General features: G+C 58.5%; 10 protein-coding genes across 10 annotated transcripts; 4 read left to right on the top strand and 6 right to left on the bottom strand.

Annotated features, from left to right (window-relative positions):
• Positions 1–413: 413 nt before the first annotated feature.
• On the bottom strand, positions 414–5,938 carry TRAVEDRAFT_165569 (uncharacterized protein). Its single transcript, XM_008038688.1, has 4 exons — positions 5,014–5,938; positions 4,033–4,111; positions 3,304–3,980; positions 414–3,248 (listed from the first exon to the last, which is right to left on the bottom strand). Exons 1-4 carry the CDS (start codon positions 5,902–5,904, stop codon positions 1,026–1,028), a joined length of 3,870 nt encoding a protein of 1,289 aa, XP_008036879.1. The 5' UTR covers positions 5,905–5,938; the 3' UTR covers positions 414–1,025.
• A 217-nt stretch (positions 5,939–6,155) lies between these two features.
• TRAVEDRAFT_64071 (gamma tubulin) lies at positions 6,156–8,342 on the top strand (the record flags this gene model as incomplete). The annotated part of the gene is made up of 10 exons (XM_008038687.1): positions 6,156–6,204; positions 6,259–6,425; positions 6,485–6,667; positions 6,720–7,010; positions 7,061–7,216; positions 7,266–7,412; positions 7,475–7,636; positions 7,697–7,812; positions 8,001–8,064; positions 8,171–8,342. The coding sequence occupies 10 exons, from the start codon at positions 6,156–6,158 to the stop codon at positions 8,198–8,200; spliced, it is 1,365 nt and encodes a 454-aa protein (XP_008036878.1). The 3' UTR covers positions 8,201–8,342.
• Positions 8,343–8,901: 559 nt separating this feature from the next.
• On the bottom strand, positions 8,902–9,855 carry TRAVEDRAFT_146164 (ylMBF1). Its single transcript, XM_008038686.1, has 4 exons — positions 9,693–9,855; positions 9,484–9,553; positions 9,335–9,417; positions 8,902–9,265 (listed from the first exon to the last, which is right to left on the bottom strand). Exons 1-4 carry the CDS (start codon positions 9,780–9,782, stop codon positions 9,059–9,061), a joined length of 450 nt encoding a protein of 149 aa, XP_008036877.1. The 5' UTR covers positions 9,783–9,855; the 3' UTR covers positions 8,902–9,058.
• Positions 9,856–10,203: 348 nt separating this feature from the next.
• Positions 10,204–11,203, bottom strand: TRAVEDRAFT_146160 (siroheme synthase; the record flags this gene model as incomplete). Its single annotated transcript, XM_008038685.1, has 1 exon — positions 10,204–11,203. The coding sequence occupies one exon, from the start codon at positions 11,201–11,203 to the stop codon at positions 10,370–10,372; it is 834 nt and encodes a 277-aa protein (XP_008036876.1). The 3' UTR covers positions 10,204–10,369.
• A 789-nt stretch (positions 11,204–11,992) lies between these two features.
• On the top strand, positions 11,993–13,124 carry TRAVEDRAFT_19256 (tetraspanin; the record flags this gene model as incomplete). The annotated part of the gene is made up of 6 exons (XM_008037816.1): positions 11,993–12,137; positions 12,194–12,432; positions 12,543–12,712; positions 12,773–12,776; positions 12,928–12,990; positions 13,062–13,124. The coding sequence occupies 6 exons, from the start codon at positions 11,993–11,995 to the stop codon at positions 13,122–13,124; spliced, it is 684 nt and encodes a 227-aa protein (XP_008036007.1).
• Positions 13,125–14,005: 881 nt separating this feature from the next.
• On the bottom strand, positions 14,006–17,708 carry TRAVEDRAFT_57812 (uncharacterized protein). The gene is made up of 16 exons (XM_008038287.1): positions 17,545–17,708; positions 17,440–17,498; positions 17,097–17,385; positions 16,957–17,043; positions 16,625–16,906; positions 16,508–16,571; positions 16,292–16,444; positions 16,158–16,236; positions 15,933–16,096; positions 15,347–15,870; positions 15,236–15,293; positions 15,017–15,186; positions 14,781–14,960; positions 14,620–14,722; positions 14,502–14,567; positions 14,006–14,449 (listed from the first exon to the last, which is right to left on the bottom strand). The coding sequence occupies exons 1-16, from the start codon at positions 17,701–17,703 to the stop codon at positions 14,184–14,186; spliced, it is 2,703 nt and encodes a 900-aa protein (XP_008036478.1). The 5' UTR covers positions 17,704–17,708; the 3' UTR covers positions 14,006–14,183.
• Positions 17,709–18,072: 364 nt separating this feature from the next.
• TRAVEDRAFT_36264 (DUF974-domain-containing protein) lies at positions 18,073–20,380 on the top strand (the record flags this gene model as incomplete). The annotated part of the gene is made up of 4 exons (XM_008038015.1): positions 18,073–18,126; positions 18,179–18,679; positions 18,733–19,137; positions 19,190–20,380. 4 exons carry the CDS (start codon positions 18,073–18,075, stop codon positions 20,378–20,380), a joined length of 2,151 nt encoding a protein of 716 aa, XP_008036206.1.
• An 80-nt stretch (positions 20,381–20,460) lies between these two features.
• On the bottom strand, positions 20,461–22,725 carry TRAVEDRAFT_45870 (cytochrome P450; the record flags this gene model as incomplete). The annotated part of the gene is made up of 12 exons (XM_008038130.1): positions 20,461–20,548; positions 20,605–20,880; positions 21,026–21,107; positions 21,160–21,349; positions 21,405–21,418; positions 21,487–21,607; positions 21,661–21,776; positions 21,833–21,981; positions 22,036–22,224; positions 22,276–22,302; positions 22,359–22,467; positions 22,524–22,725. The coding sequence occupies 12 exons, from the start codon at positions 22,723–22,725 to the stop codon at positions 20,461–20,463; spliced, it is 1,563 nt and encodes a 520-aa protein (XP_008036321.1).
• A 648-nt stretch (positions 22,726–23,373) lies between these two features.
• TRAVEDRAFT_146149 (25S rRNA (adenine2142-N1)-methyltransferase) lies at positions 23,374–24,559 on the top strand. The gene is made up of 4 exons (XM_008038684.1): positions 23,374–23,848; positions 23,910–24,115; positions 24,186–24,244; positions 24,310–24,559. The coding sequence occupies exons 1-4, from the start codon at positions 23,469–23,471 to the stop codon at positions 24,547–24,549; spliced, it is 885 nt and encodes a 294-aa protein (XP_008036875.1). The 5' UTR covers positions 23,374–23,468; the 3' UTR covers positions 24,550–24,559.
• Positions 24,560–24,649: 90 nt separating this feature from the next.
• On the bottom strand, positions 24,650–27,445 carry TRAVEDRAFT_57809 (D-lactate dehydrogenase cytochrome oxidoreductase). The gene is made up of 14 exons (XM_008038286.1): positions 26,776–27,445; positions 26,660–26,720; positions 26,510–26,601; positions 26,429–26,449; positions 26,332–26,368; positions 26,211–26,260; positions 26,034–26,157; positions 25,855–25,974; positions 25,763–25,789; positions 25,443–25,707; positions 25,280–25,377; positions 25,120–25,224; positions 24,941–25,071; positions 24,650–24,872 (listed from the first exon to the last, which is right to left on the bottom strand). The coding sequence occupies exons 1-14, from the start codon at positions 27,367–27,369 to the stop codon at positions 24,828–24,830; spliced, it is 1,770 nt and encodes a 589-aa protein (XP_008036477.1). The 5' UTR covers positions 27,370–27,445; the 3' UTR covers positions 24,650–24,827.
• Positions 27,446–27,468: the final 23 nt, after the last annotated feature.

Below are 27,468 nucleotides of genomic sequence, written 5' to 3'. Positions count from 1 at the left end.
AACCCTGTGCTGCGGCTTTCTTAGGCGCAAGCCCAGGCTCGAAACTGGTTTAGACTGAGCGCGACGCGGCCGTAACGATAATGACCGGCAGGGTAGGGGTTGGCGCGGAACAGGGGTCTTGCGATTCCCCGGGGCGCGCGGAACAGTGCGCTGTACGTTGCGCAGGGGTACCTTGTGTCAGAGAGCTCGGGAACATATCAGCCTCGCGGAAGCGTTACATGCGGCTTACCGAGTACATGCAGCGCAACGCGTCACAGGGAGCCACCCTCGCCCTGTTTCGAGTCCACGCAGGTTGACGTGAATCGGTCTGTCCAGATCCTCCGCGTGGGTGCGAAACGCACCGTATTTCGTGCCGGGGATGGGCAGGCCGGCGTGCGCTGGCGCAGACGTCTGACATCGTTGGATGCCGGGGAGGAGAAACGAGGATACATATCTGAGACGCCCAACCGGCCTCCTACTATGTACACCAAGTCCGCGCGGGGATGTGCAATGATATACTACTACGCGATGCATGATGATGATGGGCCTTCAGCCCGAGAAATACGCGTGCGGACGAGATGACAGCTATCTAACATAACCTGTACCTAACTACCTACCTACCTACCTACTGACTAGCTACTATGATGCGATGCGATGCAATGCTACTACGTGCATGAGATGTTGGCCTTCAGCCAGATGACGACGGATCGATGAGCGGGATTCACCCGATGAGACTACGAGCAGACGACGTGATGCAGACAAACAAAGAAAGGAGAGAGGGGAAGAACAAGGGGAACTTCTGGAAAACGGGATGGTGATGGTAACTGGCAACAGGGACGACGGGGTGACGCACGACGGGACGATGGGGATGGCAAGCTAGGAAGACAAGAAAAGAGAGGCGGACTATGTATAGCGTATACGATGTATGTATGTGTGGTGTTATGCATGTGGAGAGTTCTTGTGAGAGGTTGACAGGGAGAAGGAGAATAACGTAAGAACGAGAAGGAAATCGCGGAACGAAACTTGAAAGAGAGCGAGATATGATATCAGCGTTGGCGCCCACCCCTGCGAGTGGGGAGCTTCTTTATGGTGCGGGGACCGGAGGCCTGGGACTGGGCAGCAGAACCCATGGTGAAGGCAACGCCCCCGCCGGGCGCGGGAGGAGCGGCCCCGAAGGGTGATGCGGGGGACTGCGACGCCGCGGGACTCGGCTGTCCAAATGCGAAACCGGGGCCCGAGGATGACCCTGGCGGCTGTGGCAGCCCTGTGTTACCAGTCGCGGGCGACGCCGGTTGGCTGCCGAACGCGAACGGGTTTGAGGGTGCGGTGGTGGAGGTCGGGGTGCCAAACGAAAACGGTGCTGGTTGACCGAACGTCGACGGGCTCGCGGGCGTCGAGGATGCCTGGCCGAACCCTGAGGAAGGGGCGCTCTGAGCGCCGAACGAGAAGCCAGATGTAGTCAACGGGGGCGGGTTCGAAGCCTGACCGAACGGCGTGGACGATCCAAACGGCGCAGGGGAGATGGGGGACTGCGTGCTCTCCGCAGGCTTCTGACCAAAGCCGAAGCCGCCACCTGATGACGTGCTATGACCAAAGGAGAACGGCGCGGCGGGCTTAGTCTCCGGCTTGGGCTCTGTCTTCGCACCAAATGAGAACGGCGATGCGGCGGGCTGAGTGGGCTGCCCAAACGGCGAGGCGCCAGACGAGCCACTAGGCGCGCCAAACGAGAAAGCCGTTGATGGCTTCAGGCCCTGTTGCTGGTCATGTCCATTCATGTCCATACCGCCCCCACGGATCGGGCTCTCCTCCATGCGCATCTCCTGCTCTTGCCTGGGGGGAGTGGCAGGCCGCGCCGGGGCGCCAAATCCGAACGGCTTGTGCGATACATCAGCGCCGTTACTGCCCGAAGAATGACCACCGAAAAGCGTTGTCGGCGCCGACACCTGAGGCGCAGGAGATGGTGCGCCAAAGGTGAAGCCAACCTTGTTCTCAGTAGTGGTGACCGGAGGAGTCGCGGGAGAAGCTCCGAAGGAGAAAGGAGACTTCGCGGGCGCAGCTGGAGGCGCAGCAGCAGTCGGTGCACCGAAGGAGAATCCCCCAGTGCCCCCAGACGACGTTGAGGGGAACAGCGGCTTCGGTGCCTCGATCTTGGCTGTTGTGTTGGTCGGTGGAGGCTGTCCGAACGTGAAGGGACTCTTAGGCGCCGACTCCGAGTGAGCGCTGCCCGGCTGGCTACCTCCGAAAGGCGATGGGGTGGGTGCCGGCGCACCAAAGAGCGATGGCTTCGCGGGCTCGCTGCTGCCGAAAAGCGTGTTGTGCGCAGGTTCCTTGGCAGGCTCTACTTTGGGCGCGCCGAACGAGAATGGCGCTGGAGATACGGCCGGCGCCGGAGCAGGCGTACTCGCGGGCGGAGCGCCGAAGCTGAAGGGACTTGTGGAAGGCGCGGGAGGCTCGGCGGGCTTCGCAGGTGCGCCGAAAGAGAAGGGCGTGCTTGCGGGAGCGGGCGTCGGCGCAGGGACGACTGGAGCCGTCTTGGGCGCTTCTGTGGTTGCAGGTGGGCTAGTGAAGAACGAACTCGCGGGTTGTGCCGTGGTGGTCTCCTTGAGCGCTGTGGAAGACCCGAAGAACGAGGGCACAGAAGAGCTCGACGACGAGATCGATGAGTTGCTTCCGAACGAGAAAGGGCTGGACGCGCTGCCAGTCCCAAAGAGAGAGGGTGCTGCGGGTTTGGGTTGCTCCTCCTTCGGCGTTTCTTTCTGCTGGTTGCTACCGCCAAACAAAGACGACCCACCCGGGTTGCCGAATGAGAACGGAGTAGCAGCTACAGGAGGAGCAGCCTGAGCGGGAGCTGCAGGGGCACTCTCGGTTTTACTAGCACTCTCAGGTACGTTGCTCTCAACTGCCGACGGCGTTGGCGGGGCGATATTGACATTCGGTTTGGAGAAGATGGACGAGTTAGCGAAGAAGTTCGGGATAGCCGGTGCACCGGTGGAGGCTGCTGTCTCGGGCTTCGGCGGAACAGGACTGGGCGGTATGAGCGAAATGGACGGCACTGCCGGGAACAGCGAGGTCGCTGGAACGGCCAGCGACGCATTCTCATCCTTCGCAGGAGGCGAGAGTGCAGATTGAGGGGCCTTGGCGGGCTCACCGAACGAGAACGGCTGGGCCAAAGGAGCCGGGGCCGCAGCAGTGGGCTTGGTGAGCGAGAACGGCAAAGCAAGGATCGGCGGCTCCTTCGCCTTCCCAGCGTCTTGCAAGACGGGTGCTTTCTATTTTCCTTGCTGAGTTCATGTTCACTAACACTAGATGAACAACATGACTCACCTCCGGAGCGAACGTGAAGCCCTTGGGGCTCTCGAAGAGCGTAGGCAGCTTCTTCGGCTCCTCGGCTGCGGCCTGCTCCCGATTCTCGTCGAACATCGCATCGTCGCCCTCATCTTCGTCGAACGCAGCAGAGAACCGGTTGCTCGCCTTCGAGATCGGGCGAGCAATATGGTTGCGAGAAGTGCGAGTGCGGCCAACACGGAGCGACGACTGCTCACGACCTCCTACAGGACGCATGGGGGGTGCAGATTCCGGCAGCGTGACTGGGGGCGCGGCCTTCTGCGTCGGTATATTCTCAGACTCGACAGGCTTAGGGGCAGGTTTGTGAGGACCATCAACCTCTTCGTCCTGGTCGGTCTCAATAGCACTAGCGCGCTCGCGTTCGCGCTCCTCACGCTCCTCCATCTTGCGCTTCGCTAGCATCTTCTTCATTCCACCGCGGCCTGCGTACGGCTTGGAGGCGGTAGGCTGCTCGTCCTCCGACAGCTTCTCGGACGTGCCGAGACGAGGCTTGCGCTCGCGCTCGTTACGCATGAGGACAGGCGCGTGTGACTTCTTCGGCTTGAACATGTCGGGGATCGTCTGCGAACCGCGGAGACGCGACGGAAGGAGCGGCGTCTTGTAGACATCGAGGTCGTGTAACGCTTTCTCTGCGGCATTCACTTGGGCAAAGTACGCTACAAATGCATTAGTTTGCTGGAATACCGACGTGGACGATGTGTGACTTACACGTAGAGCTGCTTTCAGCGATGGAGCCGGGGCGAGTGCCAAAATACAGACTGCTGTGCTGGCGCAAAGGAGAACGACTCTGGAGTAGTGTGTCAGTTTGCTGCTTCGCGAAATGGAATCAACACATAGCAAGCACTGCCAAGATAAACATTTGACTTCCGCTGAAGCTTGCGCAAAGCTGGGCGCATATAGTGCGAAGATGTCTATAATCTACTTTCTGATACGGGTCTCGCATACATGCGGAGGAGAACAAAACACCGCGGGCGAAAAAATGCCACCACGTTGTTTCGCCATGCGCCATGCTTCGAACATACAAAGAACATTGTGTACTGTGTGGAACATCGTGAATACATGCTTGGGGCATTGAAAACACCACATGTGTTCAGCATGTGTTCACGATATTCCGATCACATACATACAGAGCTATTTTTTCAGTTCTCACGATGATTTCAGTATTTCGTCGAAAAGAGCGAGCACGCAGGATGCTTCGACGCGGAAAAGACGGAGTGGCTCAAACAATTAGCTGAAAACTCCACACAATAATCGAAGCCCGACCGCTTTGGAGAATGATCTATCTCTTCCTGGTCGACTGTGATGATTACCGCGTGCTCGCGTGCATCGGCCTACGATACCTCAGCAGGGGGAAAGACATTAGGCATGGCTGTACTCTCAATGATTAAAGGATACCCATTGTGTATAAACACACGGGAAGTTCTCACGGGAGACACCGGAAGAACACGGTGATAACATTCAGAAGGGTTTCAAGATGTTATCACCATGTTCTCGGGCTCTACTTCGGGAGAACATGCCTATAACACGCGACATTCATTTTGGCTTGATGCATGCCTCCCGAGCGGTCTCGCCTGTCTTTCAGAGACCGAGAGCAATTTTGCGCGCCCGACAGCTTACTGTTCTGTCACATTCTGTGTTTTTCTTACAGAGACATAGCGGTTCTGTGAAGGAGAGGATATTCAGACGTACCGTGTGTCCCTTTGATTCGGCCAGGGAGCCGAGGGTAGTCGGCTGCTCTACGTAAGTTTGCTGGAGCTGCGGTGGGGGCCTCACGAAGACCGGCTTGGAAATGAGTGACGCAAGCGGTGGCGGCTCAGATGCATCCCTGCCTCTCTGCTGAGGAGCGGGCCCAAATGACTGTCCGCTCGGCTGAGGAGTCAGTGAGTGCCTGGCACGAAGCTGGAACGAACGGTTGCGGGTGGGCGACATAGTGACATCACGGGTGGCGGAACCTGGTAGTCCCCCCTCCATCGACATCTCACGGGTGGCGGAACCTGGCAGTCCCCCCTCCATCGACACATCGCGGGAGAGCGATATCGGGCGATAGGCCGGCGGATCCATGGACTGGGTGCGCTGGATCGCAACAGGTTGAGAGAACGACGCGCTGATGGTCGGCGAGGCCGTGCGACGGGCGAGGTGGACGTTCTCCATCACGGGGACAGAAATCGACGGGGCGAACGACGATGCCCGGGCTTGCATTGCGGGTGCCTTCAGGCGAGCCCGGGAGGCCGATTGTCTGGGTATAAAGCCCTCCGGGATGTCGAGGTAGCCCTGATTGGTACGCGTGGGCTGCGTGGGGGCGCGCGGGGCGGGCTCGGGGCTGTCCACCCGTTTGCGCTTCGCACTCGGGCGATCGTCCTCATATGCGTCCTCATCGCGATCTACGGGATCCGGGATGCGTCTCCTCTTGCTTCCCGCGTCTTCGAGCTCGGGCTGGGAGGAGAACCAGGTGAGAGGAGCGGTAATCATGTTTTTGAGGGTGCCGAGGAGAGAGCCCTGTCGGGCGACCTGGCCACGGGGGGAGCGAGGAGAACGACGGCGAGCATGACGAGTACGAGAGTCCCTAGACGAGGAGGGCATTGGACGGGTGACCGGAGGTGGTGGGGGATTGAGGACAAGCCCCTACGCGGTGCGCCCGCGGTGCCGGCAGCAGGACCAAGTCACGTCTCAGTCACGGGGTGACATAGGGTGACATACGCGTTAGACTTGTCACCCGACGCGTTGTTTTGTCTGAATCGGCGCGCGCGTTGTTGCGGTTGTCCTTGTCCTCCTGAGTGTGTCTTCGTCCTCGTTGTATTCCTAGCCTTCTCTCCGTTTATTGTTCTTGTACCATGCCGCGCGAGATTGTGACAGTCCAGCTGGGCCAGTGCGGCAACCAGAGTGCGCCATCCACCCGTCTCCAGCACGGATGCACGCGCTAACAGGCGTCTCAAGTGGGTTCCGTATACTGGCAGAAGCTTTGTGCTGAGCACGGCATCAACAAGGAGGGTATCCTCGAGGAGTGGGCAACAGAAGGTGGCGATCGCAAAGATGTGTTCTTCTACCAGGCCGACGATGAACACTACATTCCTCGCGCCATTCTCGTCGATCTTGAACCTCGGGTAAGGCGCATATCCTTGATTACTCAGGCATGGTTTGACGCGACCTGCACATCTTAAAGGTTATCAACGGCATCCTGACATCACCATACGCCAACTTGTATAACCCAGAGAACATATTTGTCTCCAAAGATGGTGGAGGTGCGGGAAACAATTGGGCGCAAGGCTATTCTGCAGGGGAGCGGATATACGAGGAGGTCATGGAAATGGTGGACAGGGAAGCAGAGGGCAGTGACTCTTTGGAGGTCAGGTCATTGCTTCTGTTCCACCTATCATCCAGCCCTGACTTCTTTGCAGGGCTTCATGCTCATGCACTCAATAGCAGGCGGGACCGGATCAGGACTAGGGTCCTTCCTGCTTGAGCGACTGAATGACAAGTTCCCCAAGAAGCTCATCCAAACATATTCCGTCTTTCCCAATGCTCAGGATAGCGAGGTCGTCGTGCAGCCTTACAACGCAATGCTCACGCTGAAGCGACTCACGAATCACGCCGACTCCGTAGTTGTCCTAGACAACGGCGCGCTAACGCGCATTTCGGCGGACAGGCTGCACGTTCAAACACCAAGTTTCGATCAAACAAATCAGCTCGTGAGCAATGGTCGTACCCTCAGTGGAGAGTAGCACTCACCGATATACAGGCTTCGACCGTCATTGCGGCCAGTACCCAGACCCTGCGATACCCGGGCTACATGAACAACGACCTCGTTGGGATTATCGCCTCGCTTATACCTACTCCTCGATGTCATTTCCTCATGACGTCCTACACACCGTTCACCAGCGACCAGATCGACAAGGTCTGGCCCCATTTGCACCGCATACAACCATTTACTGATACAAATGCAGGCCAAACCGATCCGCCGCACGACGGTGCTCGACGTAATGCGGCGCCTGCTGCAGCCCAAGAACTGCCTGGTTTCAACCTCTCCGAGCAAGACCGCATGCTATATCTCCATCCTGAATATCATCCAGGGTGACGTCGACCCGACAGACGTGCGTGCTATCGTATCGCGCACCGAGTATATGCGTGTCCAACTCACCTGATGAAAATCTAGGTCCACCAATCGCTCTTGCGCATTCGCGAGCGGCAGCTTGCCAACTTCATCCCATGGGGTCCTGCATCCATCCAGGTTGCGCTCACGCGCAGGTCACCATATGTGCAGACGAACCACCGCGTCAGCGGGCTCATGCTCGCCAACCACACCAGTGTCGCCTCGGTACGTGCTGCCTCTGTTCTACCTCGTAAGCTTGAAACTCATGCTGAGTGTGTATGATAGCTGTTCAAGCGCATGATCGACCAGTTTGACCGCCTCAGGCGACGCAACGCATTCGTGGAGCAGTACAAGAAGGAGAAGATATTCGAGAACGGCCTCGAGGAGTTCGATGATGCACGGTACGTTGCACCTCTCCGCCCTGACCCTCCGCTCCGCACTCCCTCCCGTCCGCCTTTCCCATCCTATCGTCTCGGCTAGCCCTATCGCAATCGGGACCTCAGCTTTCCCCTAACGCCTATCCGACGCTCGCCTCATGTCCCCATCGAACCCTCCGCACGATACTCACGCACGTCACGTCCCTCCACAGCGCGACCGCCGAAGAGCTGCTCAAAGAGTACAAAGCGTGCGAGAGCGCGGACTACATCACATACGTGCGTGCCCTCCCACCCCCACCCGACGTGCCCGTTGCTAACGTCTCGACGCGCCACTGCCGTTCCCGCCGATCCCTCCACTTGCGCCTCGGACGCACACGCACAGGGCGCTGGCGAGCCCGACGCTGCGGCGTGACCGGACCCCAGGCGCACGGTATACGATGCGAGCTGCTGCGCGGCGCAAGGTGTACTTCGAGAGGTGGGGCGGGGTGTGTCTGTAGTACCGGCGTGGGACCCGACTTCTTGTATTCTAGCACACGATACAGCGCACACGCTCCCGCGGTGTTTTCGTCAGGCTCGCCGCGCCCGGTTCTAGCGTGCCTCCTGCTTTCTCAGGGACTGTTTCCGTCCGGCCTGTTCCCCGCGTACGACGGCGCGGACGGATGCTCGGCGGCGGAGTTCGCGAGAGCTCCGGGAGATGAAGTGCTCATAGCCGTATTTCAGTATTGCATATTTGTCGAGAAACCTCTCCGAGATGTGATCCTACTACGTTTATGGGACATCCCACGTCTAAGCATCGCATTGATCATACGCGATTCTCGTTTGAAGTTATTCGCTGCTCGCAGTCCTGCGCTGGCTAAATCCCTGCGCCGACATTCTCCAAGGCCACCCGCAGATCGCAGGCCGAATATCAGTGATGACTGTCGACAGATCATGCCCAGTCTCTTGAGTAAACACTGCAACGCCACCCCGGATGCCGTTCGAACTTCAAACTCGACGACGCAGCACATCCCCATATGTACCCTCGATGATGCGCAGCCTCATTGTCTCAGTGACGGTCCGCAATGCGCTGCAAAAAACGGCCAGAATAGCGCCATCGACGCAACGAAGACGTACACAGATCAGATGCATGCGATTAAGTGAAATGCGACGAAAGCTCTACAAACACAGGACACAAAATCATCAAGGCGTTGTACAGCAAGGAGACGCGTGGATCAGGATCGGGAACAACGGGAGCAGGTTGTCGTAGAGGCGCGAGCACGGAGGGGCGAGTCTACGACTTCTTCGGCCCCTCCAGCTTCTTCCCAATGTCTGCGCCCCTCAGCTTGATGCCGAGGGCGCGCTCGAGCTTGGCGAGGATCTGCGGGTTCGGGATCGCCTTGCCCGACTCGTAGTCCTGCAGGATGCTCGGCTTCTCGTTGATCTTCTGCGCGCAGTCTTTCTGCGACAGGCCCTTGTCCATGCGGCCCTGCTGGATCGCCTACGCACACATGCACACCATCAGCATCTCCTGCACAACTAGGGGGATAAGGGAGGAGGGGGAACGCACCTTCCCGACGGAGGGCGCGATCTTGGGCGGCGGCGCGACCTCGTTCTCGCGGTCGAGCTTCGCTATCCGCTGGTGGTCCGTCCCTGCACGCACACGACCCCACAATGAGCATCCGCACGATCTCGCGCGAGCGCATGCGCACTACGCACCCTGATGGGCCTTGTTCGAGCCCGCAGTGATCTTCTTGTCCGTCCCGACGACAGCGCCTGCCCTCCGGGCCTACACGCATCATGCCAGCACACATCCCATCAGTCTGCGTCCCAGTGCACCCAAGATATCCCGAGTATACGTACGGCTATAAATGAGCGTATGAGCGACTGCAAGAGACACGCTAGAGCACAGGAAGGAGATGTGGCGTACCGTTCAAATCAGAAGTGTTGCGGGTGACTTTCGGGGCCTTGGCCTTCTGGCCGATGACGAGCTTGCTGTCCCAGTCGTTGGTGCTCATGATGTCTGTCTAGGATGTCTAGCGGTTGAGGTCTTTGGTCTAGGACGAGGAGAGGAGCTGGGCAAAATGCGGGGGAGTGACGGATGATGTGGGGAGGCGCGTCGACGTCGCCGCCCGTATATATAGTGGGCGCCAAATACATGGGCGCTCTGAGTCATGCTATGCTCCGCTCGCTTGTCGGAATGGGGAGGCTTTGCAAGTGGACTTGACTTGCGCCGCCTTGCTCATGCGAGCTCCGTCTCGCATCCGACGCCTTGTCTGGGGTGGCAGCTCACTCATCTACAGGTCGGCGACGTGACGCTGACTCTCGCTGACTGCACTCCGTTCGGCGTGAGCCTTACACCGCGCTTACCGACTGGAAGCAACGCGAAGGTTCTGGAACTTGAAGCGAATCCCGGGTACGGTGCATGGAGTGCGCGAGGAGCAAAGCAAAAAGCAAGTGTGAATGCGAGTATGTTACATTGAGGAGTATGGACGTGCTGAATTCCGGACCCGAGGGGAGCTCTATCGTCTATTCCGTGGTCCAGCGGCTTGCAAGGGCGCGCCGCGTTCTATTTTGCATGTGTTGTGTCGCGCGTGGATGTCGGTTAATGACGGCGCGCGAGCAGGAAGACGGCCGCAGCGGCCGCGCCCGCGACAAAACCGAGCGCGGTAGGGAAGAACGGTCCATACGGGCCCGAGTTGCGGGTGCCTGCTTTCTTCGCCTGCCCGCCGACGTCTTCGAGCTTCGGGACCTGGTTCTTCTCCCAACCCTCGTCAAGCAAGCGCGCCATCATCTGGTCGTCGAGCAGCGCGAGCTCGCCGATATCCCAGCTCGAGCACACGTCGACCATCCAGCGCATGCGGCGGCGGCCAACGTCTCCACCCACGCCAGGCGCGCGCTCCTTGAGCTTCGTCCGGAGCTCGCCGACCTTCTCGATGGCTTCGCCCGCCTGCTCGGGGAGGCACGCCTCGATCTTGCGGCGGATGATGTTCGCGAGCTTGGGGCTGCGGCCGTTGGTCGAAATCATGACCTGCAGGGGCCCGCTCCGGATCTGGGACCCAAAGTAGAAGTCGCAGGAGGGCGGGATGTCCGCGACGTTCACAGGGATCCTGCGCTCCCTGCAAAGGGCACAGATGGCGCGCGACGCGTCGACGTCGTCGATCGCGGTGAGAGCGAGGTCGACGTCTGCTAGGTCCTCGGGGCCAGCGAAGAGGCGGTCATGGTAAGTGATGCGGTCGGAGTTGTCGACGAACCACTGAGTGAGCGGGTGGAGGCCGGCGCGGGGGGCAATGAGGGTAATGCGCGCGTCGGCGACGAGGACAGACTCGATGCGGCCTGAGGCGACGTCACCGCCGCCGACGATGAGGACGTGCTTGTCCTTGAGCTGCCATGCGAGGAGGAGGGAGCCTCCGTGGAGAGAGGCGAGGTCTGGCGGCATGCGTCGGCGTTGTTGTACTGAAGGAGATACAAGAACTGATCAGAAAGGCTGCTATGTCGGCGCGCAGCAGGCGGTAACGGCGGGGACGCCCGGATGATCGCCGAGGAGTTGGCCGGGGCCGACGATCGCGTGTGCGGGCCGCAAGCAGGCGCCGGAGCCGGGGCCGGGGCTGTGGGCTTGGGAGAGGGCTCTTTGGGGTGTCGGGTGCACAAACACCGCTGAATGGACGAGGAGCGGCGAATATACAACAATGCAGGAATAGGACTGCACCGGAGAGCAGGGCGTTGTGGGACGCGGTGGACGGAGAGTCGCTGCGGAAGCCTCGCCAGGGCTGGAATGCGAAAGTGGCCATGGCGACGGCGTTGGTCGACCATCATTTATGGAGGGCGACGGATGTCTGCCTGAGTTGTCGCTGCCACCCGTCTTGCATCTGCTCCGCGAGCCGAGCTTATACCTCCCCGTCCAGGTCCGTCTGCCTCCCTCACTCCTCCCCTCTTCCTCCTTCTCCTTCTCCCTTTCGTTCTTCGCTGACCGCCCCCTTCAGGCGTCGATCGTCTCTTTCTCTCCTTCTTCGGTGCTGCAGCCACCTCTGTCGCGTCCGCTCTCTCTGGAAGACGAGTGTCCAAGCCGCCTTTTTCCACTTACCGAGTTGACTCGTACTCTGCTCGCAAGGCCGTAGCTTCCTCCCCCGCTCTGGTACGCTAATCACCCCTGCTGCCCATCGAACTCCTCTCACTCGCGCGCACGAAGTCTCTACGCACGCCGTACCTCATCTAGCAGTCCAACAAGATGCCTTCCAAGCGACTTATGGGTGCCTTCGCCTTCGTGGACTTCTGTCTGCTGGCGGCCGGTGCTATCCTCATCGCATTCTCCGAGATATGGCGCCAGCCTAACCTCATGTTCAACTTCACGCTCAGCAACGAGATGCTCACAGGTGCGCCCGAGCCCACCTCGCAGAATCCGTGTGCTAAACACATAATCACAATGCAGGCGGTTTGGTGCTCGGCATAGTCTTCATCATGACCTTCGTCCTCTCCATCGGTGCCGTCGTGCAGAAAAACCATGTTACCATGGGCTTTGTCCTCCTTAACTGGATGCTCATCGTCGACGCCCTCATCGTCATCGTCACTGGCACCATCGTCTGGTACTTCACCCTCGGCGAGCGTGCCCACTACTTTGGGGTCTTTAACTCCCTCTCGCGCGACACCCGCATCGAGATCCAGGACAAGGTGCGTTTCACCCTTGCCTTCCGCCCTCCAGACGCGTGCATGCGTGTGGCTGCGTGTGGGGACAGGATTACACCCTAAATCTGAGACTAACACTGCCGCCCTGCGTACAGTTCTCGTGCTGTGGTTACTTCACACACAACGACACCGTCGAGATCGGCGGCCAGTTCTGCGCGAACCAGACGTTCGTTGACACGCTCGTCGACCCCAACAACACGGACACGTTCCGCTGCGTCGCGCCGCTCACGAAGTTCACGGATTTCACCCTGAACAACATCTTCACGTGCGTTTCCACCCCGGATCCGTGCTGCGTGGATATTGACTGACCCGCGCGCGTTTCTAGGACTGTGAGTGCTATCCTCGGACAGCCGTGCGAATGCGGAGAGTGCGTGCACAGGTTGGGCAGGCGACAGCCGTCCGCCTGTGCTGCGCTGATGCTATTCCCGTCATCCCGCACGCCGTCATGATACTGACCGCTGCTCGTCGTGCCCGTCCCAGATGTACGGCTTCATGGCCATCGTGGTGATGCTATTCCTGGCCTCGATGTGTGTCATCAAGCGGGTACGTGTGCCATTCCTACTTCTGCGTTCCCACCGAGCGTCACTCACGCTCTCTCGCGCCGGGCTCTGTAGCGCCAGGAGGAGGAGCGGTTCAAGAAGATCGACGCGAAGCGCGGCGGGCGTGGCTTCGTCTAATCCGGGAGCCCGCGAGAGCGCGACGACGCACGGCGCTGCCCGTGCGCACACCGCTACACCAGGTCTCCCCCTACCCCGGTTCTCGGTTTCCTCTCATTCTATCGTCTCTCTATCTCTCTCGGATCCGGACTTAGTCCCCCCAGTCGCCCGCTGCCGCAAGGGAGAGCGTGCCCAGCCCTCCCGCGTTGTTTGGTCTAATTATCCTCTTCAAGTTGCCCGCCCACCCACGAGTCGTCGCTTTCGTCCGTCGGCCGTCTTGTTTTCACCCCCGCTGTTTCTAGATGTTTGTTCTACCGCCGCACATTCCTATACCGTATTCACAGACGCGCACCCCCGCACATCCGCACCACCACCCCCACGCTACGCGCTACGCACCCCCGGCGCAACCCAGTACTAGCTTTATGTACGTACTTTACCTGCCTGCCGGGCGCTGCGCGCACGGTTGTGGCACGCTGTGCGAGTCGCTCGATGTACTTGTAACGCTCGCTACCCTCCCCTGCGGTCAGTGGGAGAATAAAGGGGATTAGGAACTCGTCTCTTCGTGTGATGCCTACGGTTGGCGTGGGGTCTTCGGTTACATTGTGGGTGCCCGACCCGCAGTTATCGTGAATGACCGTAACTTCGAGGTGGGGCTGTTGACGTTACCCTGGTTCCCTTCCTAGCTTCGACACGAGGTGCGCGCCTTCAGCTCCTCGGGCTCCAAGCCCCAGACTGCATCTCCCGCGCACGCTCAGGTGAGTGTGGGATACCACCAACGTCCTCGGGTTCTTCTATCAGGCAACTAGACTAGTTACTGGTTATGCAACAGAAGAAGCGGATGGCGCGTCGCACACGGCTGGCAGTATAATTGGCACACGCCCGGAGGCCTCTGTCAGCTTGTCGTCGAATATGAGTGGCGTGTTACATGTCCGTGATACATTACACACGAGACGATAGGCGTGCGCGCAGCTATAGGATAGTATTGTAGCATCCCCCTCGTAACCCGTGTACACACCTCTATCGTAAGTAGCGTCTCCATCCACGCTTCCGCCCCGCCTCGCATACAGTCAGGCTCGGGGCTCACGCCTTCGTCTTCGCGAGCACCTTCTTGAGCTGCACGTTCTGGCGCTCGAGCGCCTCGACCTTGTCCTGCGCGGCACGCATCTTGCGCAGGAGGTGGTTCGCGCGCATCTCGACCGCGCGCTTCGAGCCCCACCAGCTCGCGGTGCCCGCGTCGACGTCCTTGAGCGTGAGTAGCTCGTCCTCGCACGCGCGCACCGTCGTCTCCGCGGACGCGATCACCTTCTCATTGAACGCGATGTCCTGCGTCGCCTGGAACGTCGCGTCTGAGGGGGAAGTGAGTGGGTGGGGGAATGGGCGAGGGGAGGCGGGACGTACCGTGCACGAGGCGCTCGAAGACATACTTGTATACGGGCTTGCCCGGGCGGATGGTTGACGGCCGCCCTGCGGAAACATGAGCACTATTTCAACCCAAGGTGTGCACAAGCACGCTCACCGTTGACGGTACCGATACTGATCAGCTCAGCATGTTCCATGTTGCGCAGCGGTGTCTCGTCGCCCTTGAACGGGAAGTCCATCAACACTTCGTGGTACGAGATCTGCCAGCATACGTCAGTCAACATCTGCTCTCAACCAAAGGACAGATGCGCCACTTGCCTGGGGCTGCTTCGAGAGCTGCTTCATCAGGATCCACGCCTGCTCGCGCGTCCACGGGAGACTCTTCGCATCTTCGATGTCGTCCCCGAACGCGTTCTTGCGCAGCTCGCTGACGCCGCGGATAACGAGGTCGTCCACGGCCTCTTCGACAGTCAGGCCGCTCCGGACCTTGTGGATCAACTGGCGTGCGGCGTCTTGTCAATTTGCAGCGCATAGTGTGAGAGGCCAGGACTCACGCTCTCGAGGTCGCTGGCACGGCCGCCCAGACGGTCGATGTAGGCGAGCTGCTGCTGAGAGAAGTTGATGTCTACTCCACTATCATGCAGCTTCTGCTTGACGAACGACATCGCGCTGGCATTGTCGGCATCGGAAAGCGAGATCTGGTTCAGCGGCTTCGACGGCAAAGCTACAAAGGGGTCAGTCAGAGCTCGAGCATGATGGACAGATGGTGTGACCTTTGGCCAGGCGCTTGACGTTCTCGCGGTTGTCGCTGACCACGATGATGTGTGCGACCTAGATGAGCAGTTAGAGTGTCGCTCAAGCTTCCAGGCGTAGACTATGCCTACCTGACCCTCAGCAAGAGACGCGGCCCATTGCGCTAGGACCTCGAGCAGCTCCTCTTTGCGGGCTCCGCCGCCCTTCGAGTCGAAGTTCTTGATGATCACGACAGGCATAGCTTCCACGCTCTGCAGGTCCTCCGCATGCTCTTGCCTTTGCTTTGCCTGTTCGGCCTGCCTGTCCCCGCTTGGCCTGTTCTCCACCTTCTCGCCTTTCTCGTTGAATACCTCGGTCTCAGCAGCGACGACGCGCGGTGGGTCGGCATCGGCTTCCGTGAAGCGTTCGATGCCTACGCCGAGCTCGCTCATGATGCCGTTCCCGCAGACGACGTCGATACGCCCGTCATGCCAGAGACCCGCTTCGATCTTCTCCCGACGGATGTCGTTCTCCTTGCTTCGTTCCTCTTTCAGTCCCGCCTGCTTGATTTCGCGGTCGTGTCGGGTACGGTGGGAGGAGTTGACTCGGGAGAGGCCGCGGCCGACCACGTCCAGTATTTGCTTCAGCTGGTCGTTTAGCGATGAACTGAGGCCCGCTAGAAACCATCATGTGTCAACTCTCGCGATGATTATGACTTTATGCAGTAGAGACACTGACCTTTCTGGCCGATCAAACCAACACTCGCAAGGTCGATGATGGAGTTTACGGAGTTGAGGAAGGAGAATACCGGCCAGTAACCCGTCTGTGATGCGAGGCCCGATACAAGAGCCATATCGGTGCCGGCCTTGGTGAGAACGCCAACATCGATGATCATGGCCTTCCTGAGAGTCCAAGGAGGGTGAGGAGTGAGCCTACAGAGGCATTTCAAGATGTACCACTAACCGTCCTCGCTCCTTGAGGATGCTGTTCAGCATTCGGCTCTTACCACTTCCCTGAGGACCATGGACGAAACATATTGTGCCTGTACGATCACCTTCGTGAGTGAAGGGGTTGCAGCGATGTCTCGAATGACGTACTCGGGAAGTCTGTAAGGTACTTCTGCAAAGCATCTTCTGCTTCCTGGCGCTCCTTCCACACCCCCGGAGAAGCTAGTGATGATCCTTCCAAATCGGCGGCAAATGAGAACCTATCGACGGTATTCTCTCGTAGCCATTTGTAGATAGCGAACTCTGCGTATTCGTGGTGTGTGAGTGGATGCCACCCACTCCTGGATATTTGCGGAAGAGACGTACTCTTGAAGTCAAACCAATCTTCCATCTTGCCTTCTACCATAACGACGCGAATCGGATCGAATATCTTCAAAATGTTCGCATCATGAGTACAAATGAAAGAGACGCAACACTGCATACCGTGTAAGTCACAGTGCCTATCAGGAAAAATAGCACAGGCAGGAACAGCTTGGGGTGTCCGGCTATATAATCTCGGACAGCATGTGCAGCTATTGGTTGGTGGTAGGACGTCCTTAGGGTCGTTATTGACTGTCCAGACGTAGACGATGGAACTTTCGCAGAGTGAATTGTATTCCGAGCAGTTGTGGCAGCACGCAAGTTTCGGAAGGACACAGTTGCTGCCCTCAGGATCCCTGCAGGGGCTGGAGAGGGAGGAGTGATATCACTAATCATACCGTATGGCTGTGATTCCGAATGAGTAAGAGTGCGTGGCAGCCGAGCAGTGTGCGTACTCGTAGGAGCCCATATAGGGACTCTTCAGATACGTCGGGGCCGTCAAAGGATACTTTGACAATTGACGTCGCATATCTTTGCAGGTCCTAGAGAACATCATCTACATGTTATTTAGAATGGTGTGTGAATTGTGACACACCTCTCTCCAAGGAGTTCCCTTCACGAGCCAAACTTCTCCTGCGGGTAAGCCGCACCACGAGGGTACACCCCCGTGTGAGTGAACATTCTCCCGAATATTCTGCAGAATGGTTTGGAGGGCATTTTCCGAGTCCGAGGCTTTATACTTGAACTTGACGAAGACGCCGCCATCTTTCCCGTGAGGCTCCAACGATACAACTTGGAAGTCATGCGTCTTGACAGGCGAAAGCAAGCCCCGAAGGCGTTCCAGAAGCGTCTCCTCCCGTGCGTATCCAATATATGGACGCAGGCTATTGTCAAAAGGGGTTGGCATAGGTTGGGAGTTCAGTGATAGCTGCACTTACTCCAATCTACCTATCCTGACCGGAAAGACCGAGTCGACCCACAGCCAACCTTCGCTCGCCTGTACGTGTCAGGAATGATGTACTTTCGGCCTCGTAACGGCATACCTGTGTTGCATCCTCATTCCCCTCCGAGACGGCTTCAGCAGTAGCGCTTTCCGCGAAGTGCCTGAGATGTCCGGTAGTTCGTAGAGATCGAGTAGCGAGGACCCTGTGTGATGATGACGAGCTGGCAAGTGTCCTTAGTAGATGCTTCGATGGCTGCATGGCATCCCCAGTCTGAAAGAGGTCGTAGATGAGGGAAGAGAGGGAAGAGAGTATGGAACACGCGACCGGGAGGCAGACCCGCGTCGGCGAATCGACGCGTTCCGAACGCGGCCTGGCATGACGTCAAAACCAAATTAGGAAGGCGGAGGCTTTGGATCCTAACAGCAACAAACAACCGCTTCGCGTCTGCGCGCTGCTCGGATCCCGCCGCTTCTACCTCTTACTTACCGAGTCCATCGTTCCATCCTCAGACACCCAGCAAGGGCCGCTATACTATCCGACTACTGAGGAGACCTCTACTGCTGCTCTTTGACTCTGTGCGTTCCACGCCGTCAAGCACCAGTCTTCAAGTCCCCTTGTATTTCAATCATGGACAGCGGCGGCGGCGGGCAGTTACTATCGCTGAAGGTGATGCGAGTTTCGGTATGTCTTCGTGGCTGCATTTCTCCAAGCTCTCTCACGCAGAGAACATCAGCGACCGTCACTCGCGAGCGCATGGGAACCCTTCTACTCCAGCTCTCCTTCCTTCTCCGCCCATTCTACCGCTTCCATTGCATCCCTCCAGGGCAAGGCACCGCTGCCAGGCCATCCCAAGACATTGCGCGACCTCACTCATATCACCGACCTCTTGACACTTCCTGCTGCATTCGGCGCTATCCAACTTGGCGAAACGTTCTCTAGCTGTCTATCCATAAATAACGATGCCAACATAGACGTGGATGGTGTTATCATCAGGGTGGAAATGCAGACCGCGTCTTCAAAAGCGCTCCTTGCAGAGTTTGGAGGTTCGAATCAGCGTCTAGGGGTTGGGGAGACACTGGAGAAGGTTGTGAGCCATGAGATCAAGGAACTTGGACAGCATGTCCTGGGGTGCAGTGTCTCGTATCGTGTGCCTCCTGGCGTTCGAAACCTTCCACCAGCTGCAGACGCTCAGGACCCCAGTATACAGACATTTCGTAAGTTCTACAAGTTTGCCGTGAGTACATGCCATTCGCCTAAGTACATAGCGCTCATTCGAAGCCATCCCAGGTCACAAATCCGCTTTCGGTTAAGACCAAGGTTCATCTGCCCCGCTCGCCCACTGCATTACTTTCTGCCCAGGAACGGGAGAAAGTGTTTCTTGAGGTGCACATACAGAATTTAACCCAGGATGCGATGTGGCTCGAACGTATGCAGTTCGAGTGCATCGACGGTTGGCAGGTGCAAGATGCAAATATCCTGGAGAACACGGCCACCGGGTCCAAGGAATATCTATTCTCTGGGACGACTGCACTCATGCAACCCCAGGACCTACGCCAATACATCTACATCCTCTCGCCCAAGGTTCTACCCCCGTTCCCTATTGCGCATATACCGGGTCACATCCTGCCTCTAGGCAGGCTTGATATATCCTGGAGGTCATGCTATGGAGAGCCTGGGCGTTTGCTGACATCGGTCTGTTTCGTCCTGTGTACCTGTTAGTCGCGAACTCATAGTCCATCTACAGACGCTATCACGCCGGATACCCCTCATCCAAGCCCCTTCCCAATCTCAGACTCCTCCCCCCGGACAGCTCTCGTCCATCAAGCAGCCCCCATCCGCAATCCCATTGCACTTACAGCGCAGCAACACAGTCAGCGGTGCGCCTTCCCGCCCACAGTCCCCTCAATTGCAACAACGGCCCGGCAGTCCGCCCGTTAACGCAGGTCCCGCGCCATACCGACCAGGCTCGCCCCGCATCCGGCCAATGAGCGCCGGACCCCCAGTGCGTCCACAATCTCCAGGGCCGGTGACCACCTTTGCCCCCACCACGCCGCGGCCACTCGAGGACGTCGAGGCTGACCTTGTGGTAACGTCTATACCCCGGGAGTCGATCGCCGTTGACAAGCCCTTCACCATTGGCTTCAAGCTAACCGTGCAAGCCCCCGCACCCGTCCCACGACCAAACGAGCCCCGGAGGCAGCGTGTCATCTCCCTCGTCGTGCAGCACGCGCAGCATCCAAAACAGCTCGCCGTCGCGGCCGCCGTCGCATCGGCGGTAGCGACCTCCACTGGGGCCCCGCAGGGCGCCTGGAGCCCACGGCTGCCCTCGTCTGGCTTCTCGACGCCTTCCCCGTACGGCACGCCCTTGCGAGGCGACTTCACCGACTCGCTCGCGCAGAGGCTCCTGGTCGCGTCCCCGCGCCGCATGCACGCAGACACCGACTCCGAGGCCGGCACAGACGGCGGCGAGACGCCCGGGAGGTCTACACACTCCGCAAGGCGCGTCATCGACCTGCCGCCGCCCGAGCTGGCACCTAGGGCGGAACCCCATCTTGCGCCGACGGATGGCGTTGCGTTCCTCGGGACGTCGGCCCTGTTCCTCCCGCCCCTCCGCCTGCCTGTGCCAAGCGCGCCGCCGATGGGTCATTCGCGTGGGGTGTCGGACAGCACGGATAGCTCGGCGGACAGCGACGCGGAGGACCTCGCGAGCGTGCTGGACCGCATGCGGGTCAGCACGTCGCAGGAGTTCGAGCTGTCGTACATGCCGCTCAAGACCGGGTTCGCGGCGGTGGGTGGGCTGCGCGTCCTGCTGGTCGAGGATCGGCTTGCGGACGAGGAGGACGCTACCGAGGGTATCATATTGGGCCAGTACGCGACGGAGCCTCGGACGCTGAAGGAGTGGGATGTCGTGAGCGAGGTGTGGGTCAAGTCGTAGAGCTAGTTGTTTCATTGTATGGAACGGCAGGGTGGTACAGGAGTATATACATTACAAGAACGTCGGTTCGTCTTTATTCTTCACATGTCGTGGTGAGCAAGCTCGTTCAACAGCTCCTCGTGCTCCTTCGATCGCGGCTTGATCACGCAAGGGAACGGCTTCGGATGACTGCACCGAACGTCAGCACAATGTCGCGCACGCCCCAGCAGCACCTACACACTCACCACAAGAACCCGCGGTCGTACTCCGCGTCAGGCGTGATCTCGTACCCGTCCTCGTCGACGGCCTTGCTGATCTCGAACATACTGAGCACGCACGCGATCGTGATCCACATCGAGTCGAGCGCCATGAACCGCCCAGGGCAGATCCGCCTTCCAAAGCCAAACGCCGCGACGGACGGGTCGCGCACCGCGGGGTCGAGCGCGCCGTCCGCAGTGAGGAACCGGTCCGGGTTGTAGCGCTCCGCGTCAGGGTATGCCGCCTCGTCGTGCAGGATCGCCCTGCGCAGCAAAATAGCGAATAGCGTGAGTAAAGCAGGCACGGTGCGAGAAGCGATGCACGCCATTGGACGATACACGGCCGCCTCGGGAACATATGGACATGTGGCGGGCAGAACGTGGGGCGGGAGAAGGGGGGGTTACGTACCATGTGTTCGCAACAATGAGGGAACCCTTCGGCAAGTAGTATCCTTCGTAGAAGTCGTCCTCGGTCAGCCGGTGTGGAACGTCTTGTGGTGCGGCCGTCAGTAGGGTGGGAGAGCGAGGACGATCAGGGCGTACCTAGGGGGACCACGGGACGCCAGCGTATGGTCTCCCTCAAGATAGCGTCGATATACGGCAAGGAGGGCTGGTCGTTGAAGCTGGGAAGCCGGTGCTGTCCGACGACTTGGTCCAGCTGCTTTCGCGCCTTCTCTTGGACGTCGGGATTGAGAGTCATCGCAAGGAAAAATGTGCCTAGTGCGGAAACCGTCTGAGCTAACAGTCAGTCAGGGCTTTTTGGTAGTGAATGCACGAGCGAAACTAACGGTATCCGCGCCGCCTGTAGATTATTTGATCGTGAGTACGCTCCTTATGGTGCACCCGACCTTCGGGGGAGAAAGTACGCACCCACGTACAGAGCGCCAAGGGCCGACTTAATTACGCTAGCGGCGTACTCTGGGTCGGTGGGGTTCTTGCCGAAGGTCTCCATCATCGACTTCGCCGCACAATCGCCCAGTTCGCCGGCATCCTGTAAGCTCCAGTCAGGTTCACGCCAGATAGCCTCATGTAGCTGAAACTCACTAGGCGTTTCTGGCAGTCGTTGTACGGGTCATTAAAAAGCTTGTCCACCGCGGCGTGCCATATTCGAGCCTGCTTCTTGAATTCCGCTCCAGGGAACCACTCGGGGACATACTTCACTGCAAAGAAGACCGCGGTGAGTGGTAGGATTGGTGCATGCAGTACGGACACTCACGAATGGGGATAACGTCCACGAGATATGAGCCGGCGTTGGTGGTCTCTGCAATGGAAGCTACTGCCTCCTCCGCGGTCTGGACGTATGGATCATTCTGCGGCTGCACTTCGATGTCGTACCCAATGGACATGATCGTCGCCCCTGCCAGGCTGTTCCCACACATTAGTGCCGTTCTCCGAGAATCGCGGGCGCGCGCCACTCACTAGCGGAGGTTGTCCATCAAGTCATCTGGCTTTTGCTGCAGGTTCCGGAGGAAGCGGTAGGCCGACCTAACCTCGACGGGCCTGAAGCGCTTCACGGGAGTGGAATGGAACTCCTGGCGGGCCATCTTCCTTTGGTCCTTCCAAAAATTGTTGTATGGCACGAACGCCAAGCTTGTTCCGAACCCGCTCCTGCAGCAGTTTGGTGAGTACTGTTTTCAGAACGCAAAGCGACGTGCTTACAGCTCGCACAACATGACCATCCGAGGCCTATGGCGGTGTATAAGATTAGTTCCGGCACAGAGTGGACAGCCTGAGAGTACTACCTGTCCGAGTATATGGCGGAGCGCTTGTCTAGTAGGTCACTGGCAATCTCGAGGGTGTTCGCGACGATGATGTTCATCCCCATGGCGTTGAGGCGGATGATATCAGAGTCTGAGGTACTCTGAGGTCTGACATTGAAGAGCGGAGGATATAATAACGCTGCTTACCGTACTGTTTGCACCAGTTCGTGTACGTATCCCACGGGAAATCCTTTGGACTTGGTACATCGAGGAGGTTACCGATGAGAGGCAACCCCGGAGGACCCGGAGGTTGGGGGCCAAGTCTGCCACGTCGGGCCTTGGCCCACAAGAGAAGGGACAGGACGCCACACGCAAGAACGACGAGGAGATCGACTGATGGCAGCGCCATGGGGGATGGGTGGAGCTATAGCGACGAATTTCCGGGTCCATGGCGCTTTATGCAGCTCGATGTAGGCCCGCGGAGGCCCTGACACGAGCCGAGCAGGCCTCATGCACTTTGCTGGTGTGTACGACTAGCCAGGTTTGGGGAAACCCTGAGAGTGAGAACAAGACGCGGTAAGGATTTAGAAGGTTGCGCCCTTGGATCCACAATTCTGCAATTGATTCGACCATCAAGAGCACACGTTCTGCGGGACGGCACGGTGCATTTTAGCGGCTGCCCTTTCTCGGAGATGAAGATACCCCTGCAAGACCCACCCCGGGATCTCTTGGACCGAAGTTGGCTTTATGCGGCCAGCACGACTTGGCATAGAACGTATCCAGTTACGTATCATGAGCGTGTCGGACTGGTTACCCGTTTGGAGCGTAGCGGAGTTGCCAGGAGACCAGTTAATATGCTGGCGGCAGGATGGGCTCCCGGAGGATGCCCCCATGTGCTCTGCTATGAGTCGGGGAGGAGGAAAGCAAGAGGCGGGCTGGTCGACTTTGAACGTTTGAACCCATAGGCGGACCAAACTCGCCGGGCGCTCCGTGGACGATGCCGTTGTGGCGCACAGCTCACTCCGAGAACTTCGAAGCCTCACGCCGCCTGATCCCAGCCTTCTCGAGCTTCGCATACGAGAGGCTCATGTCCGTCCTCCGTGCCTCATGACACATGGGCGACCGTGTATATTCTGCTAAAACCAGCTCGCAATGCCCAAAGCACGAAAAAACAAACGCAAGACTCCGGTGACCGTCGCCGGACCTTCCGACCGACCTTCGCTGCCTTCTGGTTCCTCCAGTCGCCCGCAGGCCACCAGGACCATCATCCGCCGCTTCCACGTTCTTATCAAAAGGCAGACCCAGCTGCAAAACGTCATCCAGGCTAGAAGCCGTAATGCGGCTACCGCACAAACGGAACTCGCTTCCGTCGAGCGCGAGATCGAGGAGCTCGGAGGGCTCGAGGCGTACCAGCGCATGTCCTCCATCGGCCAGAGTAGCGACAGGGGCGGCGGCAGCGAAAGCATTTTTATCGCATGGCTACGCGAGTTGGATATTATTTGGACCATGAAAGAAAAGAACGCTCGATTACGGCAAGTTTTGCCCCTGCGCATTCGATTCAACCACATCACTGACGCATCGAGCTCCCTATAGACTCCTCGAAGTCGGTGCACTGAAGCCAGACAACTACGCTTCCTGCGCCGCATGGGTTGACGTCACCCCCATCGACCTACACTCCCGGCACCCGTCGATCCAAGAGCAGAACTTCTTGCTCATGGACCCCGTGGAGCACCGTGAATGCTGGGACGCCATCAGTCTCAGTCTTGTGCTCAATTTCGTACCAGACGCTAAGGACAGAGGTTAGTCCCGCATAGGTCACGTAGATACCCACAGTAGACGCTGACGGACTCGGCACCTTTTGAAACACAGGACGGATGTTGCATTTGGCCCACACGATGCTCGCGTCAGAAGGCCTGCTATTTGTCGCGGTACGTCGCTCGGCACCCACTCGTATCCGACGATGACTTCGTACTGAAAGGCATGACATCAACAGCTCCCGTTGCCGTGCATCCTCAATTCACGCTACCTCACCCCAGAACACTTCCAAGGCCTCATGACGGCCATAGGGTTTGAGCAAGTCCGCACCCGCTGGAGGGAGGGCGGCAAAATGGCATATTGGCTTTTTCGGAAAACATCTGCCCCGGCTTCAACGACTTACCAGGACCATCTACTATACCAGAAAAAGACCGTCTTCCGACAGGGCGACAGAAATAACTTTGTCATATTACTCTGAACCTCTCAACCACACATGCTCCGCGCAGCCTGCACCTCCGCGATCTCGGAAGTACGCCCATCGACCCTGCCTTCATTTACCAAATATTGCTATAGCTATGGGGTGAGGTATGTCCAAGCCAGGCCATATGAGGATGCTGCGCGCATTGATCGCTAAGAGGGGTGGACACACAACGCTTGGCTGAGTTCAATCCAAGTTGCTACTAACAGCCGCAGCGCGCCCTTCTAGCCGCCTGATGCTCAGGCTCGCGTAAATCTCCCCGGTGGCGGCGGGCTTCGCTACGCCCGCGGCCGCTCGCTATCTACAGGCATATCGGGGTAGAGCTAGCCGACACGCAACGCATCAGCAGAGGTAGACAACTCGAGTGTTATGGCATTCCAGCCGCGCGCACCTTGCCAGGGTTCATGATGTCCAGGGGATCGATCGCTCGCTTTATCGTCCACATCAGCTCGACGGTGTCCGGCCCCAGCTCCTCTGTGAGGTATTCTCGCTTGCCGACGCCGACGCCGTGTTCCCCAGTGCCTGCGGCATCGTCAACGGAGGCAGTTTGACTACATCATGAACACGTACAAGTCCCATCCAGGGCGATAGCACGGTGGACGAGTCGGTGCACGGCGTCGCTGACCGCCTTCAGCTCGTCATCGGTTTTGAACAGGATGAATGCGTGGAAATTGCCTGTAGGAAGTCCGCTCAGCGACGCGGCCTTCACGCCCACGAGGGAAGAACGTACCGTCGCCGACGTGCCCCACGATCGTCGACCGCAGGCCAGACCGCGCTAGGTCCTTCTTCGTCTCGTATACCAGCTCCGGCAGTCGCGACACTGGGACGCTATTACGCACACCGTCGTGAGCGTCCCAGCGTCCAGACCAGCCTGAGCGGCGAAGCACACTCACCAGACGTCCGTCGTCCAGCAGCGCGCGCCCTCCTCGCTCTCGATCGTGCTCATGAGCGCGTACTTGCGGCTCTCCCAGAGCTCCTCCGCCTCGTCCGCCGTCTTAGCGAACACGAAGTTCACGGAGCGGTGCTTCGCGACGACGTCCTGCACAGTCCGCGTCGTGGAGTCGATCGCGGCTGGGTCGCCCTGGATTTTGAAGAAGAGTGTGTCGCGGCTCGGGTACGGCTCGGAGACGAGCCCTGCGTCCGCGATGGCTTTCATCACTAAAGTGTGTACTCAGCATGTGCTCGGCCTATCACCGACTGGCGAGGGACGCACTGTGGTCGTCTAGTAGCTCTACGCATTCTGTGGAGAACCGTGGTTAATATGTCGCACCACCGGGCCTATCAATATTTCTCTGCGCGACTTACGGATGTGTGGGCCCGCTGGCGTGTTCAAAATCTCTTGCACCGCAGAGACGGCGTGTTCGACGTCCGGGAACTGAGCCATCGCAACCTTGGAGGGGATAACCGGTGCTAGACGTAATGTCGCTGGACCAGATTTTTGTCAGCGTTGCTAAATCATATGTTCGAACTCTGACTGCACACACCCTCAGTGACGATACCCAGGGTGCCCTCGGCGCCGATGAATAGCTTGGTCATGTCAACGCCCGCCGACGACTTCCGTGCGCGGCGACGGGTCTTGATAACTTTACCGTTGGGCAAAACGACAGTCTGCATTGCTGTGTTAGCACGCGTGCCTCGGGCCTTATTAAAATCACGCTCGCCATGTTAAGGAACCACTCGCCCCTGGCAGTACCATACCGCACTGCATTTGCTGGATGTGCCCAACTCAGTCAGTTTTTGTAGGTCTGCGTCTAATCCTCAAAGGGGGGAGAAAGGACGTACTGCCGGAACAGCCTGTGCCGATCATTCCGCCAATGGTCTAGGTAAAAGGCGGGTGATTCAACATGTGCTCTCCCTGCAATATATATTTACGACTTACTGCTCCGGGGCCAGGATCGAGCTGATACATGCATATACTAATGAGCAGAAATTCGGACAAGTATTCAAACAATGCGCGTACTGGGAAGAAGAGTGGGATACCCTTCTCTTTCAGCGTCTCGTTAATGTCTTCCCATCGTGCGCCGGCTTGGCATACGAGGTCACTGTCATCCTCTGCGTTGCTCTAGGTCAGGGGAAAAGCTACGCCATCATACATCTGTTTTATATGCACCGTGTATCTCGAGAATCTTGTTCATGCCGGATAAATCGATACAAATGCTCCCAGACGGATACTACAACATCCCATGTCAACCGTTGTGTCGATATTTTCAAAAGCGAAACGCTCACCCCGGAGAAATGGCCCTCAAGACTCGTCGCGCCGCTATAGGGCACGATCGGAACTTTGTACTTTCGCGCAATATTGACAACCGCGACGACCTCCTCCGTGCTGTGTGGATGCACAACAACCGAGTGTGGCGCCGTCGGGTGATACGATTTGTCCGAGGACCCGTAGAGCTGCAGAACTTGCGGGTCTGTGTTCACGGCGTTCTCCCGCGGAATGGCAGTCCGGAGTTCTTCGATCGCCTTCTGAACATCTTCGTGCGAACCGTATTGTGCCCCGAGCGCGCTCTTCGGAACATTGGGCTGCATTGTGGTCTTGGTGGCGCGCTTTGGTTGCGGACCTCCTGTGAGGGCTGCATCGCCGTCGAGGTGCACTACCGGCTGCGAAGCATAGTAGTAGGCCGCTGACGCGACAGTCAGAATTCCGCCGCCGAGGGCCGCACGCTGTATACGGCTGGCGAGATGGTCGCCAGCAGATGTATGTTGAGTAGCCCCATAACTTGTGGACGCATGACGACACGGGCTTGACCACAAGCGCGGCGAAGAGCTGGCGCGACGCGGGCTGTGACGCGCAGCAGCCTTCAGCAGAGGAATAGACATCTCGGGTGTGCGTCGTAGGGACAAGCACAGTGCAGGAGTTGAGAAATAACAGCAGATGTGCAGTGAGACCTAGTGAGGAGTCACGTAGTAGAACGGAAA

The sequence above is a fragment of the Trametes versicolor genome (assembly GCF_000271585.1).
Source record: "Trametes versicolor FP-101664 SS1 unplaced genomic scaffold TRAVEscaffold_4, whole genome shotgun sequence".
Lineage (NCBI taxonomy): Eukaryota > Fungi > Basidiomycota > Agaricomycetes > Polyporales > Polyporaceae > Trametes > Trametes versicolor.
Note: the sequence above shows the minus strand (reverse complement) of the source record. Positions and strands in the feature narration are given on the sequence as shown.